This window comes from Antedon bifida, chromosome 3, assembly GCF_963402885.1.
Source record: "Antedon bifida chromosome 3, ecAntBifi1.1, whole genome shotgun sequence".
NCBI lineage: Eukaryota > Metazoa > Echinodermata > Crinoidea > Comatulida > Antedonidae > Antedon > Antedon bifida.
The window spans coordinates 32503805-32521680 of record NC_136228.1 but is presented as its reverse complement, the minus strand read 5'-3'; the positions used below and the strand labels follow the sequence as shown (position 1 = coordinate 32521680).

The following is a 17876-nucleotide window of genomic DNA, read 5'->3' as shown; positions in this document are numbered from 1 at the left end:
TATAAGCTTTATTGGATTGAACTTAATGTTGGTTGTCCGAAGACTGGAGAGAATATGATAATCTATTAAATGTTCACTGAGTTGGTATATTGTGGAATTTATAATAGCTCTAATGGGATTTCTAATGGGAGTTACTATAAACAAGTATAAACAAGTGTTGCTGTCCAGTGGTCCAATTTGCCCTAGCTTTCACTGAGGTGAAGGTGATGTGACAGATTACACAGTTTTATGTGGCCGTTATGTCACTTTAAAATACCCAGTGGCGTTATGTAGAATGTTCTTCGAAGAGCCTACGACCGGTTATCTCAGGTTATATGTTGTATGCGCTTAAAAAGAAAACATGCCTCTATTGTTATTGTAATGAGTTTGCCATTGACTACGATCGGTTTTTTTTTGTTCGGCAATCATTTTTCATGTAAATGTATTTGTTATGTTCTGGAAGTTAGTGTTAAAGTGTGATAGATATCTACTCTTGACTCGGCAGTCCTCTTCCATTGTGTTAAGGCCAATTTACACAGACGAGCGGTAACGGTAAGCGGAAAACCGCGTAGCTTGTCCCACGTAGAATCTCTATTTTATCTATCCTGAGCGGAAACCACCCGTCCGCCTCGCGTTGTGTGTAAATGGTCATAATGAATAAAATATATTCTATATTTTTGTTACCGTGTAAATTGGCCTTTTGTTTGCTGGAAGAAATAAAATAAAGCTTTCACTTTGACGAATTATTGTTGCTCATTTTTATAATTTTACTGACACTATATTTTGAATGCAGATTTCTTGTTTAATGATTTGTTATTATAACCTAGGGTAACCAAGGATGAGTATATATTAAATTCATTAACTAGTTTTAATGACTTGTAATGTCACTTAATACCAGTATTTTTATTTGTCTTCATCTAATTGCTTTGCATTCGTTTTTATTTTCATTTGTAGTTCAAAATAGATTTTCTTATATTTGGATATAGGCCTAATTATTTTTCCAAATGTTTTTCAATTATTGACGAACCCCTGCCTCTGCTGCTAAGCTCGCGTTCCGCAAAAACATTTTAGAACGGGCCAACAAAAATCTAATTCATGAAATATCATGAATGGTTAATCCAAATCAACTCGCTAGCTTTGTATGGTTTAATCCAGTATAACTGATTGGTCATATTTAAGCTTGGTTCCCACTAGGACGCAACGTAAGGACGTAGACGCAACGCAAGCGAGTCGACCTATGACAAGAGACAGTACGAATAATCCATCGGTTGTCAAATCCCTTACGTTGCGTTACGTCGTTGTGTTGCGTCTCTATACAGCTTGGTTCTCACTAGCGACGCAACGTAACGCAACGTAAGAAAATGCCCTTCCAATAATTGTGTTTGCCCCCGCGCCTGCGTGAAATCAAACCTGCGATTTTTGCAGCACTGTTGCGTTGTCGGTTCCCACTTGTGATTACGCAATACATCACTTTGCGTCGATACGTCGCTGCGTTGCGTTCTAGTGTGAACCACGCTTTAGGAACCACGCATTACACAGCTGGGACAGTACATTGGCTACTATACAGTCTATACAGATTATTCCGAATATTTTAATTTACATCGTTGGCAAAGAGGAATTCCATTATTGTAGTCTCATTAATACCCATTCTGACAATGAAGTTATTAAGCGTGGTTCCCACTAGCGACGCAACGCAAGTGAATTGACCAATCACAAGCGATGGCTTATTCGCTTGTGATTGCTAACTGTCTATAACTTCGCTTGTCATTGGTTAAAACGCTTGCGTTGCGTTTACGTCCTTGCGTTACGTTCTAGTGGGAACCAAGCTTTAAATTATGTATACAACAACTAGGTTTTTACTACACTAGCACCACAAGGTGAACGTGACAACCATCCGCAGTATACGTAACGTATGACATATTAAAATGGAGCAAGGAATTAGAAAAATAGTAATTAAACCGCCATAAACCGTCTGCCCAACAACTGCTTGTATGCCGCGCGCGCCCAGCTCTGAGACCGACAAATCCCTGGGCTTTACGGAAGGATTAGCCTAACAGGGTTTTCCTACGAGACTGCGTTAAGTGGATCAACGCCCTCGCCAGATTATTCGGCTAAATTTAGTATTTATTAATGATTTTTACAGTTTAACTACTGTAATTGTTCGCTGCAAGGTCTTCTAGGTTTTTCAATTCTGCGTCTTCCGAGTAGGCCTACTAGGCCTGCTCGTATGAGATTACACGTTAAGCTTGGTTCCCACTAGCGACGCAACGCAAGGACGTACCGCAACGTAAGTGTTTTGACCAATCACAAGCGATGGATTATTCGAACAGTGGCTTATCATTGGTCAACTCGCTTGCGTTGCGCGTACGTATTTGCGTTGCGTTTCTAGTGAGAACCACGCTTTACGTTGTAAATCTACACACTACATTTTGTTTGGAAATTAATCCAAATTAAACTGGCCTATCTCGATTTATAATTCCTAACTATAAAATACCATGAGAGGATCAAACATCTGGTATCATGAATACCAATTCTGTAATAATACGCTCAGATTCAAGCACGCCCTCTTAAAAGGGACTACTTTGGCTCAATAAATGTCTCTGCGTCTTAAAGGAATATCTTTTGTTTCTTTACTTTCTTGTTTACAAATAATACATTCGCTTGTCAACATCCGATGACGTCTGGATCATCAGAATGTTTCCCCAGTCGCAAGTATATACCTATACCAGTTTGACGTTTAATAGTCTGCCCTTTGTCGCGCGCGCATTTTTTTTACTATATAAGGAGGTCCGTCAATTTGCAGACAGATTAATTTAACTTGATAAACCAGCAAGGAACCTAACAATTAAAAAAGTGAATTTAATTAATAATAATCACCTTTCGGATATTATTTTCTAGATTCCATCTCTTGTTAAATGTGACTGGCCGTCTGGCGGATTATGCAACGTCCCTGTGCTTACTGCAACCGACAAAATGAAATTGTTCAAGTCGAGTTTCTACGTCAAACTATTCTAAAAAGTCATTAAACTGTACAAGTTTGTCGCCCTAAAGTTCAAGTTTACAACGCTGATAATGAATCATTTAATTAAATAATGGCCTGGTACAAAATGCTTTCTTTTAGTTGATAATAAAAAATAAACTTTTCTTTTTAATAATTTTCAATTTTACCAACTGTGTTCTGTGAGCATTCATTTGTAAATATTTGCAAAATTATTCATGTTCAACAATGCATGGTAATAAAAGCATTGTTTTAACAGGTCTCGATAATAATTGCAGTAACACGAAATGTGAATTGTAGGGGGTAGGGATGTTGCGAGTTTGGTAACAAGATACGAATCAGGCGAACAAACTCTGTACCGCCGCATCACACTAAAGGCCAATTTACAAAGCGGTAACGGTAATAAAAATATAGAATAGGCCTATATGTTATTCCTTATGACCATTTACACACAACGCGGAGCGGACGAGCGGTTTCCGCGCATAATAGATACAGATTCTACGATTCTACGTGGAACAAGCTACGCGGTTTGCCGCTTACCGTTACCACTCGCCTGTGTAAATTGGCCTTTATCGTGTGTTCATTTATTAAGTCAAAAAATTTAAATAAAACATAGATAAATAAGCCTATAGAAAATGATTATAATAATACAATAGAAATGTGTATTTATCTTAGCAGGAGAATTGATGTTTGAAAGTTGTTGTACCGTAACCTTTGTCTTGTCTGATTATGAAATACATTCTAATTGTAATTCCATGTTTGAGAGGCCTAGGCTAGTTAATAATTGATGCCTTGTGTAACCACACTGTCTGTTATTGTTTTCAAAACAACAACATTATTGCACAAGTTACACTTACAATACGTCATTTATTTCGCTAGGTGAGCTGTGTTCATACGCATTGCAATTTATTATTATTAATGAGTTGGGTCCAGTCCAATTATGAATTACCTCCTAAAAAATAGAAATCATCTCGGCGGCCATATACTTGTTTAAATTCTATTCATATTCACCTTATATTTCGTTTTTAATTTTAATTATTCAAATTAATTATGACCGAATTGAATTTTAGCAAATGGTCAGGTCACTCTTCCCCGGATCCTCGCTCGTTCATAAAGCTTGGTTCCCACTAGGACGCAACGCAAGTACGTAAACGCAACGCAAGCGAGTTGACCAATGACAAGCGACAGTTCGAATAATCCATCGCTTGTGATTGGTCATCTCACTTAAGGCTGGTTTCCTGTCGACGTAAGAGGCAGTTTTTCTAACGTCAGTTACGATTGTTACGTCGATTTTACGTAAGAAACCAACATTTGACAGGAAACCGCTTACGACAATATTTTGGTGAAATCGACGTAAACGCAAGAAAAATAGACGATCGACAGGAAACCGGGGTATCGAATCTCCGTCTGATACGTCGATTTATCGCGAATTAACAGGAAACCGGGATTTTATTGCTTGCGATCACTTGCGTTGCGTTATTAACGCTTCTTACGTAAAGTTGACTTGGAGTCAACTTTACGTAAGCGTAAGAGTCGTAAGCGCAAGATATACAATGGAAAAGGATAGGCCTATTTTTAATAGATACGAAAATACGAATTTCATTAATAAAAGCAGCTTTTTTACAACACCTCTTTACCAAAAAAGGATAAAAATTAGCCCTATATTAAAAACGTACAATTATATTAAAGTTCTTTCTATTCACACTTTTCTTTATTTTATTGACACATTCTCATTCCGGTAATTAAGTTCATTAACTATTCTTTTATTAGGAGAAATGATTCGATGTTTTTAAACAATTTAAACTGGCACTATTTGCTCCATCTGAGTTTTTCTAATCAATGTTTTTGTTGTTTGTGTTGTTATAAGAAGCATGCTATTAGACTCTGATGCAGTAGATGTAATATTAAATATACAGAAGGTAAGATATTTAATAACAATTAATAATAATAATAATAGTAATAATAATAATAATAAAGTTATTAAATAATATTTCCATTCAATATCCCTCCACACTTAATAATAAGAAGCATACAGTAAATACTTGTTAAATAAATTTATTTACAAATACATTCTGCACAATACTATTTTATGGATTAGGCCATTTATATAAATTCTCAAAAATAATAGATGCATACACCATGGCATACAGAATATACAATACCGAAAATCAAACCTTTAACTAAATACTAATTACTTACTTATTAACTAAATACATTTTTAAAAAGCAAACACAAACACTTTTACTGATTACCTTAAGTGATATAGGCCCTATACAGTAACTTTCTTTGCATACACTGTGTCACACAATATATATGATACAGGAAATTAAACCTTTAAATAAATCTAAAAAGTTGAAATACTAAAACTATAAACATATTTTTAAACTCTGAAACTGTGGTACACTGTACTGTAATTTCTCTCTTTCAGATGGGGTTGAATTAAGGACACAAGTTGATTCAATCTTTCTGGTGTCATTCTTGTATATCTATTTAATAAAGCAAAACAATTTGTAAATGCAACACATACACTTTTAATGTTGATACATTATCAATGTTAATATCAATGTTTTGTTTAATTTTCAGTGGTACTAGAAGCAGACTTTCTGTTCACATGTAAAAATGTTAATAATAAATAAGTGTGATATTTCCTATGTACTGGGCAGTATTTACTTTGGAATCATTATAGGCCTCATTTTGTGTTTAAAATTTGCTCTGTAAAAATATTTAACATTTTAAAACTAGTGTGTTGAAGCTTTTCAATAATTATTTTAAATCAAAGAAAAATAATTAAACATATTTAAAGTGTTTTTCACTTGTTTTTCTTAAGTTAATGACTACAAATTTTAATTTTATAGAATTTTCCTGTTAAGCAGCTGACCTACTGTTATTAGTTATAGTTATGTGTACAGTATAGATAACATTTTTAGTTACAAAGATTTAGTTTTTAAACACATTCCAACCAAAGGGCATGTAAAAGAAAAGTTTCACTGTAGATCATTTTTGTTGCAGTTTAGAAGTTGGAATTATTGTGTAGAGTGTGTAGATCCAATACATTAAAATTTTAAAATGTTTTTTTTTAAATTTGGCCTATCATATAAAATAAAGTCACACTAAAAAAAATGAGAGATTTATGCCTAATTTCAAAGCTAGCCTAGGCCTACAGATGGTGGTCCACTTAATTGGCCTAGGCCTAGTACTTGTAGGGCCTAACCTAGTAGGCTAGTATAGGAGGCCTACTACTACTAAGTACTAGGGGCCTAGGCTATATAGTAGGTAGGCCTAAAAAAAGGCTTTTAGTAGTAGGCTAGCCTAGGCCTAGGCCTAGTATTACTAAAGTAGGCCTAGGCTAGGCCTACAAGAAGGCTACGGTCTAGGACATTTTTAGTACAGGCCTCTTGCCTATATTACAGTAAAATAGTAGTGGTTATGATGTAGGCCTAGGCCTAGGCATGTTTTATGTAGCTAGTAGGCCTATGTACAGTATATGCCACACAGCATGTATGCCTTTCTAAGCCTAGGCTGCCTACCTGAAAAACAATTGTCTGACATGGGCAACCATCGATCGAGCAAACACGGAAGCGTAAGAAAAAAATTTCAACTTTACGTAACGATCATAAGACGACCGTAAGCGCTTGAAGTTAAAAAAGTCAACTTTACGTAAGGGTCGTTATCGGCTCGTGAGCCTGCGGTTCAGAACGATCAAAACGACGTTCATTTTTGTTCAACTTAACGGAAGAGACGTAACAAACGCAACAATCGTAACAAACGTTAGCATTTCCAAATCTTACGTCGACAGGAAACCAGGCTTTAAGCGTGGTTCCCACTAGCGACGCAACGTAACGCAATCTACGCAATGTAAGCAAATGCCCTTCTAATAATTGTGTTTTCCCCCCGCCTGCGTGAAATAAAACCTGCGATATTTGCATCACTATTGTGTCTTCGGTTCCCACTTGTGAATACGAAATACAACACTTTGCGTTGATACGTCGCTGCGTTGCGTTCTAGTGTGAACCACGCTTTACATTCCGTACGTTCTCGTGTTGCGTCTCTAGTGGGAACCAAGTATTAGCAGTATACACAAGTGTTGTTGAACTAGGCTCCTCCTTAAGCGTGGTTCCCACTAGCAACGCAACGTAAGAAAATGCCCTTCCAATCATTGTGTTTTCCCCCGCCTGCGTAAAATCAAGTATGTGATGTTTGCATCACTATTGCGTCGTCGGTTCCCACTTGTGATTACGCAATACAACACTTTGCGTCAAACGTCGCTGCGTTGCGTTACGTTGCGTCGCTAGTGGGAACCACGCTTGATTAAAGAATGCAATGAAACGTTCACATCATCATGTGTGTTTAATCTAGCCAACTGTGATCTAGCGTGCTGCTCAACATCCTTCATTCATCCGTTCGTCGGACGCAACTTATCAACTTTCATTATTTTCTTCTTCCATACAACTTTCGGTTTCACTACAATGTTACGGAATGAATTATAAAATGAATGGTTGTTCAATTCCTGCGTGTTAACATCTTTGTTTTTTGTGTACTGGAGTGAAAATTAAACACGCATTTAGTACTTTACTTTTATTACACAACGCATTGTTAATTTCGAACACTCCTTAAAGTTGTATTTTCCCCCCGAAAAAATAATTTTTATTTTTTGTTTTGTTGTTGAATATGCCATTTTAATGTCACATAAAAGTTATCCACTTTGAACAAAAATTGAATCGAAAGAAAATTTATTTACCTGAAAGCCTGTAATTTAAACAAAAAATACTAAAATTTACTGCCAGCCAATGGGTTTTTGGTTGGATTTGACCAAAGAAAATTGTCGTTTTATATGAGAAAACATTTTTTTTTCGTGTTTTTTTTACGGAAGGGATTAACTTTATCAAAACTACAAAATAACCTATTTAATTCAAAGTCTGATTGCTTGCGTCACGCGACGCTTATAAAGAACATTGAATACGACCCATGTTACGTTTTAAACAACAACAACAACAGTCACATTAAGCCTCACAAAATGACATTTGTCTGTTGATCCACGGATCTAGAGGGGTTAGGATTGTATGATGAGAGGCAGGGGAGGTATGATTTTAAATGCATGCAATATCAACTCGATCGTCCACAGCGATATGCGAACTGATTCAAATTTGTGTATGATTTGAACGGAGCTGAGCTAGATTAGAAAACAAGGCAGGCTCTGACGTCATTGATATTAAATCGCATTTGTAAGTGCTTTTAACCAAGATTAAGGCCATGTTCATACAATATGTATCGTTTTCTCTGTGTTCACACTTAGGTTTAGATGCATACACGTCACCATCTCCGTTTGGACAGTAAATCAAATTCAGCATTTTGCCTAAAATGTTTTTAATTTGTGCGCCTTCTACAAAGAGCTTTGAAATGTAACGATTGTTATTTCAGTAAATATAATATGTATATTCTATACGTTTGGCTCAGATGAAAGATTTTAGTAACAGGCCCTATAGCAATACCAATGAGGTGTAGTAATATGAAGTTCACCATGTGGTAGCCTTAATGTGACCGTTTGTTACGCGGTGATTTACATTTGGACCATCTACACTACACTATCAAATGTTATGTGACAAAAAAAATGTGATGTGCCCATATATGGAGACGATGATGCCATATTACTACCATATTTAAGCACATCACTACCATATTTGGGCACATCACACCTTTTTTTGTCAAACTAGTTTGATAGTGTAGACATAGACATGGTCATTTGGACCATTTAACTTTAAGCTCTGTCTACACTATCAAATGTTATGTGACAACAAAATGTGATGTGCCCATATATGGAGACGATGATGCCATATTACTACCATATTTAAGCAAATCACTGCCATTGGGCATATCACAATTTGTTTGTCAAACTAGTTTGATAGTAGACATAGCTTAAGTCATATATCACGGTGATTTTAATACGAATGAAATAAGCGTGTGTATTATGTTGTAGTTTGGTGTGAACCATGTCACTGTAGAATGAAGCGAGTGTGTGTATTATGTTGTAGTTTGGTGTGAACCATGTGAATGTAAGCCTGTACCGTATATTACACGCGTCGATGTTCGTCATATCAGGCAAGTGCTTTTCCTAATAAATAAATTAATTGATGGATGTTAGGACACGTTTGAGATCAAACGTGATTAATGAATTGTTTTCAGTTGTTGTCTTCAACTGTCGGATATTCAGCATATTGTTTTTTATTAAGTGCATTAGATTTTTATCTTCATATCCCTTATGTAATTTATTGTGAAACGTATTGAAAATTAACCTTGAAGACGAATCAACGCACTCTTGCTTTACCGTAAATGACCGAAGCGCCGCGCGGTATAATAAGCGCCGCGGTATAATAAGCGTGCGGTGTAGATAAACACTGTACCCATTCGTTATTAAGAGTGACGTGGCTGACCATAGTAAACATTGCATTGCAGCTGCATATGGGTGTTATAGAGGAATTGTTTAGGCTATGCCATCAAAGTATAGGCCTATAGGCTATTATATATATTTAATACATTATCAATTGAGGGACTTAGTGCTGTTCCGCCGTACCGTACGCCGAGAATGTTAAAAGTCGCTATAATCCAATCGAGTTTGAACAATACCATAAAAGCCCCAGTGGTCTAATGGTTAGGACATCAAGCAGAAGGTTCCGGGTTCAAATCTCAGTTGGGACGACATTCTCAAAGATTGCCTCATCTTAATTATTTTAAATTAATTAATGTCAGTATATCACCGGGCGGTTTAGAATCCATGTTCTGTGCCTGTTGTGTTTATTTATTATAGAATATATAATAGTTATGAAAACAACACGCGAACATTTGTATTCGTAGCGTACTTCATCGAGTAGTAGTTACGGGTATGTTGCATCAGCGGTTGGTGTGGTTGTGAATATTTATATACCGATATAGCATGACCCGTTTAATACTATGTACGTATCAAAGCTTGCGTTTTTGTTGTAATTTCGATTTCAAAGAAAATAGAACGTTAAAAAAGTGCGGCCACCGTCGAATAAAATCCACACTTCGACAAACGTTTATTGTTTTCGAATGACTATACAGAATTATCAAGAACTACTGTTGAATTCCGAACACATTAACTCAAAGATCAATTAGCAATTAATGGTTAATTGATAATGACGTCATTAAATGTTTGTTGACTTCGTGGCATTGGCAGCCTTTTTATTATTATTGGAGAATAATATGATGAAGTAAAATATGATTCTTTGCTGAGATGTTGTGGGCCTATTGGTGGTGATGGTGGTGGTGGTATTTACGAAGAAAAATAGACAAACCTGTTACGAGATTTTGTCACAATTGTTATTGTTCAGTAGCAGTTATTCACTTCTGTAAAAAAAAACCAACAAAAATTATTATTTCACTTATAAAAAAGACAAAACACATTTATTTTAACCAAAAACCATTGTCTGACAGACAATTTAAGTATTTTTTTGCTTTTTTTTCGATACAGTTTTTGGTCAAAGTGAATAATTATTAGACCTATGTGAAATTAAAATGGCATATTCCATAAAAAAATTGAAACAAATATATATTTTTTAGCGGGACAATATATCTTTTAACTGTTACGTCAACAAGTCGAGCGGCGTTTTTTTGTAAGAAATATTTCGTTATTTAAAAAAAAACAGGGAGATTTACATATCCCTGATAAATAAGCTTATTTTATGAACAGTCCATGTGGCATGTTTATTGCCAGTTACAAACATCTCCAGCGTATTCATAATCGATAAAAATATACCAGCAACATCTGTATGTCAATAATACCATAAAAACAGTTGATGATTAAATGTATGACGACGATGAATATACAAATTTACCACCAAAACAACAATTGTAATCTGACATAACATGAAACAAAATAATGTCGCCGCACTGCGTTGTTAATTGGTTTACATCTGATTTACATATTTTCATACCGTATTATTTGTGGTTTTTATTTATATAGCTCTGTCTAGGCCTACACTATGAAACTAGTTTGACACAGAAAGTGTGATGCGCCAAAATATGGTAGTGGTGTGCTTAAATATGGTAGTGATATGACATCATCATGTCCATATGGGCATATCACATTTTTTTTGTCACATACAGTTTGATAGTGTAGACAGAGCTTTAAACACTTTTCCAAACCGCGTGTAAATACGTCTATCTTTTTTATTATGGTTTTGGTGAGAATGTTCTTAAAGCAATTCGAAAACAACCATTTTAGTTAATTTAAAAGGAATCTTCTGTATTTTTTTGCTTGGTTCATCATTAGGCCTAAATCTAAATTGTATTGTAATTGAGATTTCTAAAAAGTAAATCGATCAAAACGGATTTGGTTTATTTTAATTTTTTCTAGTCGAATAGTTTCCCATAATATCTTACACGATATTTATTTATGAAAAAATTAAAATGAGTTCTTTTACCTTACATGACAGGTTGTATATATTAAATACTTCCGGACTGAAGATTTTCATAGTATTCTTATTATTACGAACAGTCATTAAGATTAGAAATATTTTTCTATGTAATCTCTTAAACATTTATATTAATAATTTTGACCAGTGAATAAGAATATCGAAGGCGGTAGTGCATACTTCCGGAGCGATACTATTCCGTTTCTATTCTATGAATTTTCCTAAATCTGATAGTTGAATCCGATTAAAAATGTGTTTCTATGTAATGTTGTAAATAATTAATATTGTTTGTTTGTTGGCAAGATATTATATTATCGTAATTAATATTTATTACGTCATAACCTGGTTTTATAATTGTCAACAACAAAAGAGCCGAATAATTTGGGACACGCGCGTCGTTCAACCGCCGTCAACCCGCACGCGAGTTCAACCGCCGTCAACCGACGCACGTTGAACCGCCATCAACCCCTGCACGCCGCGCGTTGAACCGCCGTCAACCTTCACGCCGGGCGTTCAACCGCCGTCAACCCACACGCGCATCGTTGAACCGCCGCCGTCAACCCGCACGCCACGCGTTCAACCGCCGTCAACCCGCACGCGCGTCGTTGAACCGCCGCCGTCAACCAGCACGTGCATGTTAAATTTACCTGCATTTTTTAATGAATTCTTTGAATACTATTTTTAGTAACATTATTATTATCTATTATCTACGTGTTTAGTAGTTCCTCATTATTTCTTCATTAAGTCTTTCAAAATAGACTCAGTTTCGTATGGCTTCGTTCTTGGTATAACAGTCGTAACTATAGACTTATTTCAATGGTCATTGTCCTACCACTTATTTTAAAAAAAATATATTTCTTTGAATATATATTTTTTTATATACATAGTACCGGTACGTGTCTATTGTTTCCTTCAATGAATCCTGGGTCTTCCAATAGCTTTGAAAAATAAAATCAACAAGTTCTTGCATAACTCTTAAAAAAAATAATGTGGTTTGTATGTTTTTTTAAATATTCATTCGATCTAAACTATCTGCGTTTTTCAGTCATATTTCTCATACAAAATAATGACATAACATGTTGTGTTGCAACCTTGGTGTCAGTGCCATTTCACTCGTCTACCACCCTACAATCTTTCTCTACAGCGGTTGAATAGAGGTATCTCAAATACTGTAATAGTATTAGAGCGTCGTTTTTGTTTGTTTCGTGGGTATTTTTTTCCTGGATATAAAATACACACTTCGTACCCGGTAAAGCATGTTATAATAATAGGTTATTGTTTTCAGTGATTATAAATTGTCTTCCGATAATCATTCGAATAGTACGGTTACATTCTTGGAATACTCAATGTTTCTTACTAGTACGTATAATATAACATTATTAGTGTAGTTGAATACCATCTCGACACTACCTGTGTTTAGAGGTCACTTGATTGTGGAATAATGTTCCTCGTCTTTCTCGTTATGCGTGTTTGTGCCGGGTGTAGCCTAGCCTCCAGTTGTTATATAGGCTATATGGATATAATAACGGGTTAATGATTATTTCTTACTCCAGCTTTGCTAATTTACTTTCCTATGGCGCTTTTGTAGTGTGAACCACCACTATTATCATTATTATTCACTCAATAATATCATCAACAATCAATGTGACCATTCAGATATTGTTTTTCTGTTTCCCTCCTCATTTTCGTTGTATTGTTCTCCTTTACACCACTGCGTCATTTATATCGCTCTTTAATACTTTTGTTTGATTGGAATATTAATATAAAAGGAATTTCATGAGTACACACATAATCTCAATCAAACTTCTGTCTCCTCTGAGACAAACTCATTAAACAAATACGGTAGTAGGTCGTGTTTGCCAATGTTCTGAGAGCAGAATAGTCGCCTATTCTCACTCCTGGTTATTCCAGAACAGTATACCTCCTTAAAGCTTGGTTCCCACTAGGACGCAACGCAAGGACGTAAACGCAACGCAAGCGTGTTGACCAATGACAAGCGACAGTTCGAATATTCCATCACTTGTGATTGGTCAACTCACTTACGTTGCGTTACGTCCTTGTGTTGCGTCTCTAGTGGGAATCAAACATAATAGGCGCAAGGTACACCCCCTATATTGAGGTGTCCTAATGAACGGGTATACAATACTGCCAATTGTATTGTATTATACTCCTGCGTTCCACACTCTAGGCCTAAAATATAAGTATATATTGTGGTTTTTATTTCCGTATTTTGATACTGATCTATACTGATAGTAAAGTTAATGCAAAATTATTGCTTTGATATAAAAAACAAGAAATAATGATTCCTTCGTGTTATAAGCCATGATTGTTATCACCGTACGATCGTTGTATTGTAATGGATTTAATCAATTAATATTATATTGAATAATATAAGATCCGCCAGGGATATGCATTCGTTGTTAAAGCCATTATCAATTTAATGAAAGTCTACATTAAAAAATAATCAATTGTAATTTTTCACAAATCCATTATTGATATTCCAATTGCGTCATTCGTTTTATATTATCGTTGTTTAGTTCGCTAGCATGGTATTAAAGTGTAGTCATATTAAACTATGGATAGGGATATTTGTACTGAATAATGCGTTTCTGGAGACTGTGAAATGGATTTAACTTCGGTTTCTGGTTACGAAGTTCGATCGATGCATGGCTTCCATTCGCTCTTCCTTCTTGTGGAATATTCATGTTATTTTATCAGTTTATCTTCATTAAATTCATCCTTTTTGATATTCATGTCATTTTCGATAGTCCTGTGATGATCCTCATTGGGTTGCAGAATCTGCATCAGCTCATGTCATGTCAACATCGCACCCTCTTCGATTGTATCAGCTCATATCATGTCAACATCGCATCCTCTTCGATTGTATTATCTGCATCAGCTCATGTCATGTCAACATCGCACCCTCTTCGATTGTATTATCTGCATCAGCTCATGCCATGTCAACATCGCACCCTCTTCGATTGTATTATCTGCATCAGCTCATGTCATGTCAACATCGCATCCTCTTCGATTGTATTATCTGCATCAGCTCATGTCATGTCAACATCGCATCCTCTTCGATTGTATCAGCTCATGTCATGTCAACATCGCACCCTCTTCGATTGTATCAGCTCATGTCATGTCAACATCGCATCCTCTTCGATTGTATTATCTACATCAGCTCATGTCATGTCAACATCGCACCCTCTTCGATTGTATCAGCTCATATCATGTCAACATCGCATCCTCTTCAATTGTATTATCTGCATCAGCTCATGTCATGTCAACATCGCATCCTCTTCGATTGTATTATCTGCATCAGCTCATGTCATGTCAACATCGCATCCTCTTCGATTGTATTATCTGCATCAGCTCATGTCATGTCAACATCGCATCCTCTTCGATTGTATTATCTGCATCAGCTCATGTCATGTGAACATCGCATCCTCTTCGATTGTATTGTCTGCATCAGCTCATGTCATGTCAACATCGCATCCTCTTCGATTGTATTATCTGCATCAGCTCATGTCATGTCAACATCGCACCCTCTTCGATTGTATCAGCTCATATCATGTCAACATCGCATCCTCTTCAATTGTATTATCTGCATCAGCTCATGTCATGTCAACATCGCATCCTCTTCAATTGTATTATCTGCATCAGCTCATGTCATGTCAACATCGCACCCTCTTCGATTGTATTATCTGCATCAGCTCATATCATGTCAACATCGCATCCTCTTCGATTGTATTGTCTGCATCAGCTCATGTCATGTCAACATCGCATCCTCTTCAATTGTATTATCTGCATCAGCTCATGTCATGTCAACATCGCACCCTCTTCGATTGTATTATCTGCATCAGCTCATATCATGTCAACATCGCATCCTCTTCGATTGTATTGTCTGCATCAGCTCATGTCATGTCAACATCGCATCCTCTTCGATTGTATTGTCTGCATCAGCTCATATCATGTCAACATCGCATCCTCTTCGATTGTATTATCTGCATCAGCTCATGTCATGTCAACATCGCATCCTCTTCGATTGTATTGTCTGCATCAGCTCATGTCATGTCAACATCGCATCCTCTTCGATTGTATTATCTGCATCAGCTCATGTCATGTCAACATCGCATCCTCTTCGATTGTATTGTCTGCATCAGCTCGTGTGGTCGTGTGGTGATACGCATCGAGTTGTTGCAGAATCTTCCTCCAGCTCGCATCTTTTATATTTTAGTATTCCCCCCCCCCCCCCCCCATTATAATGTCACATGTGTCTTAATCAATCATCAATACAATGCCTCTTAATTCTTCACATTTCAAATTTTCCACACAAAAAATTAATACCATATTCTTTTTATTATGTTCTAAAGAATACTTGAAAACAAAAGATTAAATTAGTTCCGATCGTCATGGTAACTAACTCCAAGGTATTAAATATTGTATTAACACATAATATAGTTTAATGCTGTGGATGAAAATGAACGAGTTATGCGACATAAATCAATCAATGCGTCCTATATCAATTTCTCAATTCACTTACTGAGCCAAAATGAAGGTAATTTATTGTTATGTGATGATAAGTGGAGTTAGCGCGATCCAGGTATTATTTTTGTTCCTTAGGGTGGTGGTGGGGGTGGGAAGCGGGAGGCCAACGACTAAACATCATGTTAAGCTCTGTCTACACTACCAAACTTTATGTGACAAGGTGATGTGGCCATATATGGACATAATGATATCACTACCATATTTGGGCATATCACTACCATATTTGGGCACATAACACTTTTTTTGGTCAAAAGTTTGATATTGTAGACTGAGCTTTAGTTTGGGAGTGAACTGGCGTATGATGTCTCCAACAGCTTCTCTAAACGAAGAACAATTCATATAGGCTTAGCCTAATACATTACGCTAAGTTAGATATTGGAACACCTTGTACCAAATTCTCCAAAATACGGATGTACGTCTAATGTGAAATTATGACCTGTTTTTGAAAGTGCAAATTAATAGCGTGTCGTGTTCTGACTATTATGTTTGTAATATTAGACTCATGTTCCTTCCGCTCACTCTGTTGTTTGTTTTAACAGTTATCTCATTTTTATCATAACAATAGGTTACTGCTATGATTCATAAATCACGACAATACCTTTACAAAATTTAGTTTTTTCTTTAAAGACTTTCTTTATACCTCCATGTTAAAAAAAATCGCAAGGAAAAGGTAAATGTATACATACACACCCCGGAGCCGTTCAAAAGGTGGCAAATGAATGTCGATCGGTAAACACTAACTCAAATTTGCGCACGCGACTGCAGCCATTTATTTGACCTTGTTTTTTCAAGGAATATTATTGACCACCTTCGAAAGTACAGACCTTAATAAGTATCTTTTGGATACCATAAAGACTATAAAACTCTTGGAAACCAATATTTCTATTTCTGAAAAGGTGTTTAGGAATGAAACACTGGGTGGGAAGAGAGCGGGTTTATGTACATTTAGACTTGATTATTCAATTAGAAAAAAGAAAAAATCCAGAAAAGTAGGCCTAACTCAATAGTTTTTATTTTTTTTATTTAATCGGTATAAAAAGACTCAAAATACAACTCATAGTTGAAATGAAGAGCTTACATAGGAAAATGTTAATTCACATAAAACAAAGTTTAACGAAGAAAAAACACATTAAAGCCTATGATACAGTAATAATTACTGTATAATTCATTTAAACTTAAAATTACTATAAAAATTGCACAAAGATCAAAAGATGATATGAATTATTATATATTTACAAATTAAAAAAATAGAAACTTTCCAAAATATCTACAGCTAAAATTTCTGGGAAGCTTCTGTTAACATTTACTATTATTATGTACTCCATGTATTTTATTCGTGTATTACTGTAATAATTATTGATTGTTAACGTTTGAAAATTGTTAACAATTATGAAAATTCATGTATAATGACATAATGACTGAGTCGTGTATAAAGACGTTACAATGTGATTAACAATCTTTTGTAGGCATTGATGTTTTCTATGAAATGTTTTCAACATTATATCGGTCAATGTCACGCATTTTGAAAATTACTTTAAACCTTTCTTACGTAGATAAATAACTTCAGTCATTAATTTGCTTTCGGTCAAGTAATTTGTTTTGTTTGGTTGGGGATTTTTTTGAAGTTTTCCCGGTATTAGTTTTGTATTTGATAATATAATTTTGATATTAGGGTTTTTTTATTGTCATTTTACCTGTTGACAACATTATATCACAGTTTTCAGAATTATTGCGGAATTCCTGTGGCCTAGTTATTGCAATCATTCCCGGACAAAAACCCATGGAGGCTAGTGCCTACGCTTCGCTTTGGAAATGATCTCCGAATAACATACTTATGTTGTACTGTTGTTAGCCTACTTTCTTTTTTCTGAATGAGATACTGTCTGGTATAATAGTTATAGGTCTAGTTCTTTCTGTGAGTA

At 35.6% G+C, this 17876-nt stretch overlaps 1 protein-coding gene across 5 annotated transcripts in view; it reads left to right on the top strand.

Annotated features, from left to right (window-relative positions):
- The window catches only part of LOC144837646 (DNA polymerase lambda-like), an 88184-nt gene that overhangs the window by 15636 nt on the left and 54672 nt on the right, over positions 1–17876 (top strand). Inside the window, exon 8 of one of the 5 annotated variants that reach the window (XM_078692847.1) lies at positions 2878–3124. The exons of the other annotated variants lie outside the window; for them this stretch is intronic. Within the exon in view, the coding sequence (XP_078548973.1) occupies positions 2878–2894 (17 nt within the window). The 3' untranslated portion in view covers positions 2895–3124. Of the gene's footprint in view, positions 1–2877; positions 3125–17876 lie in introns of those variants that run through there. 5 annotated transcript variants of the gene reach the window in all.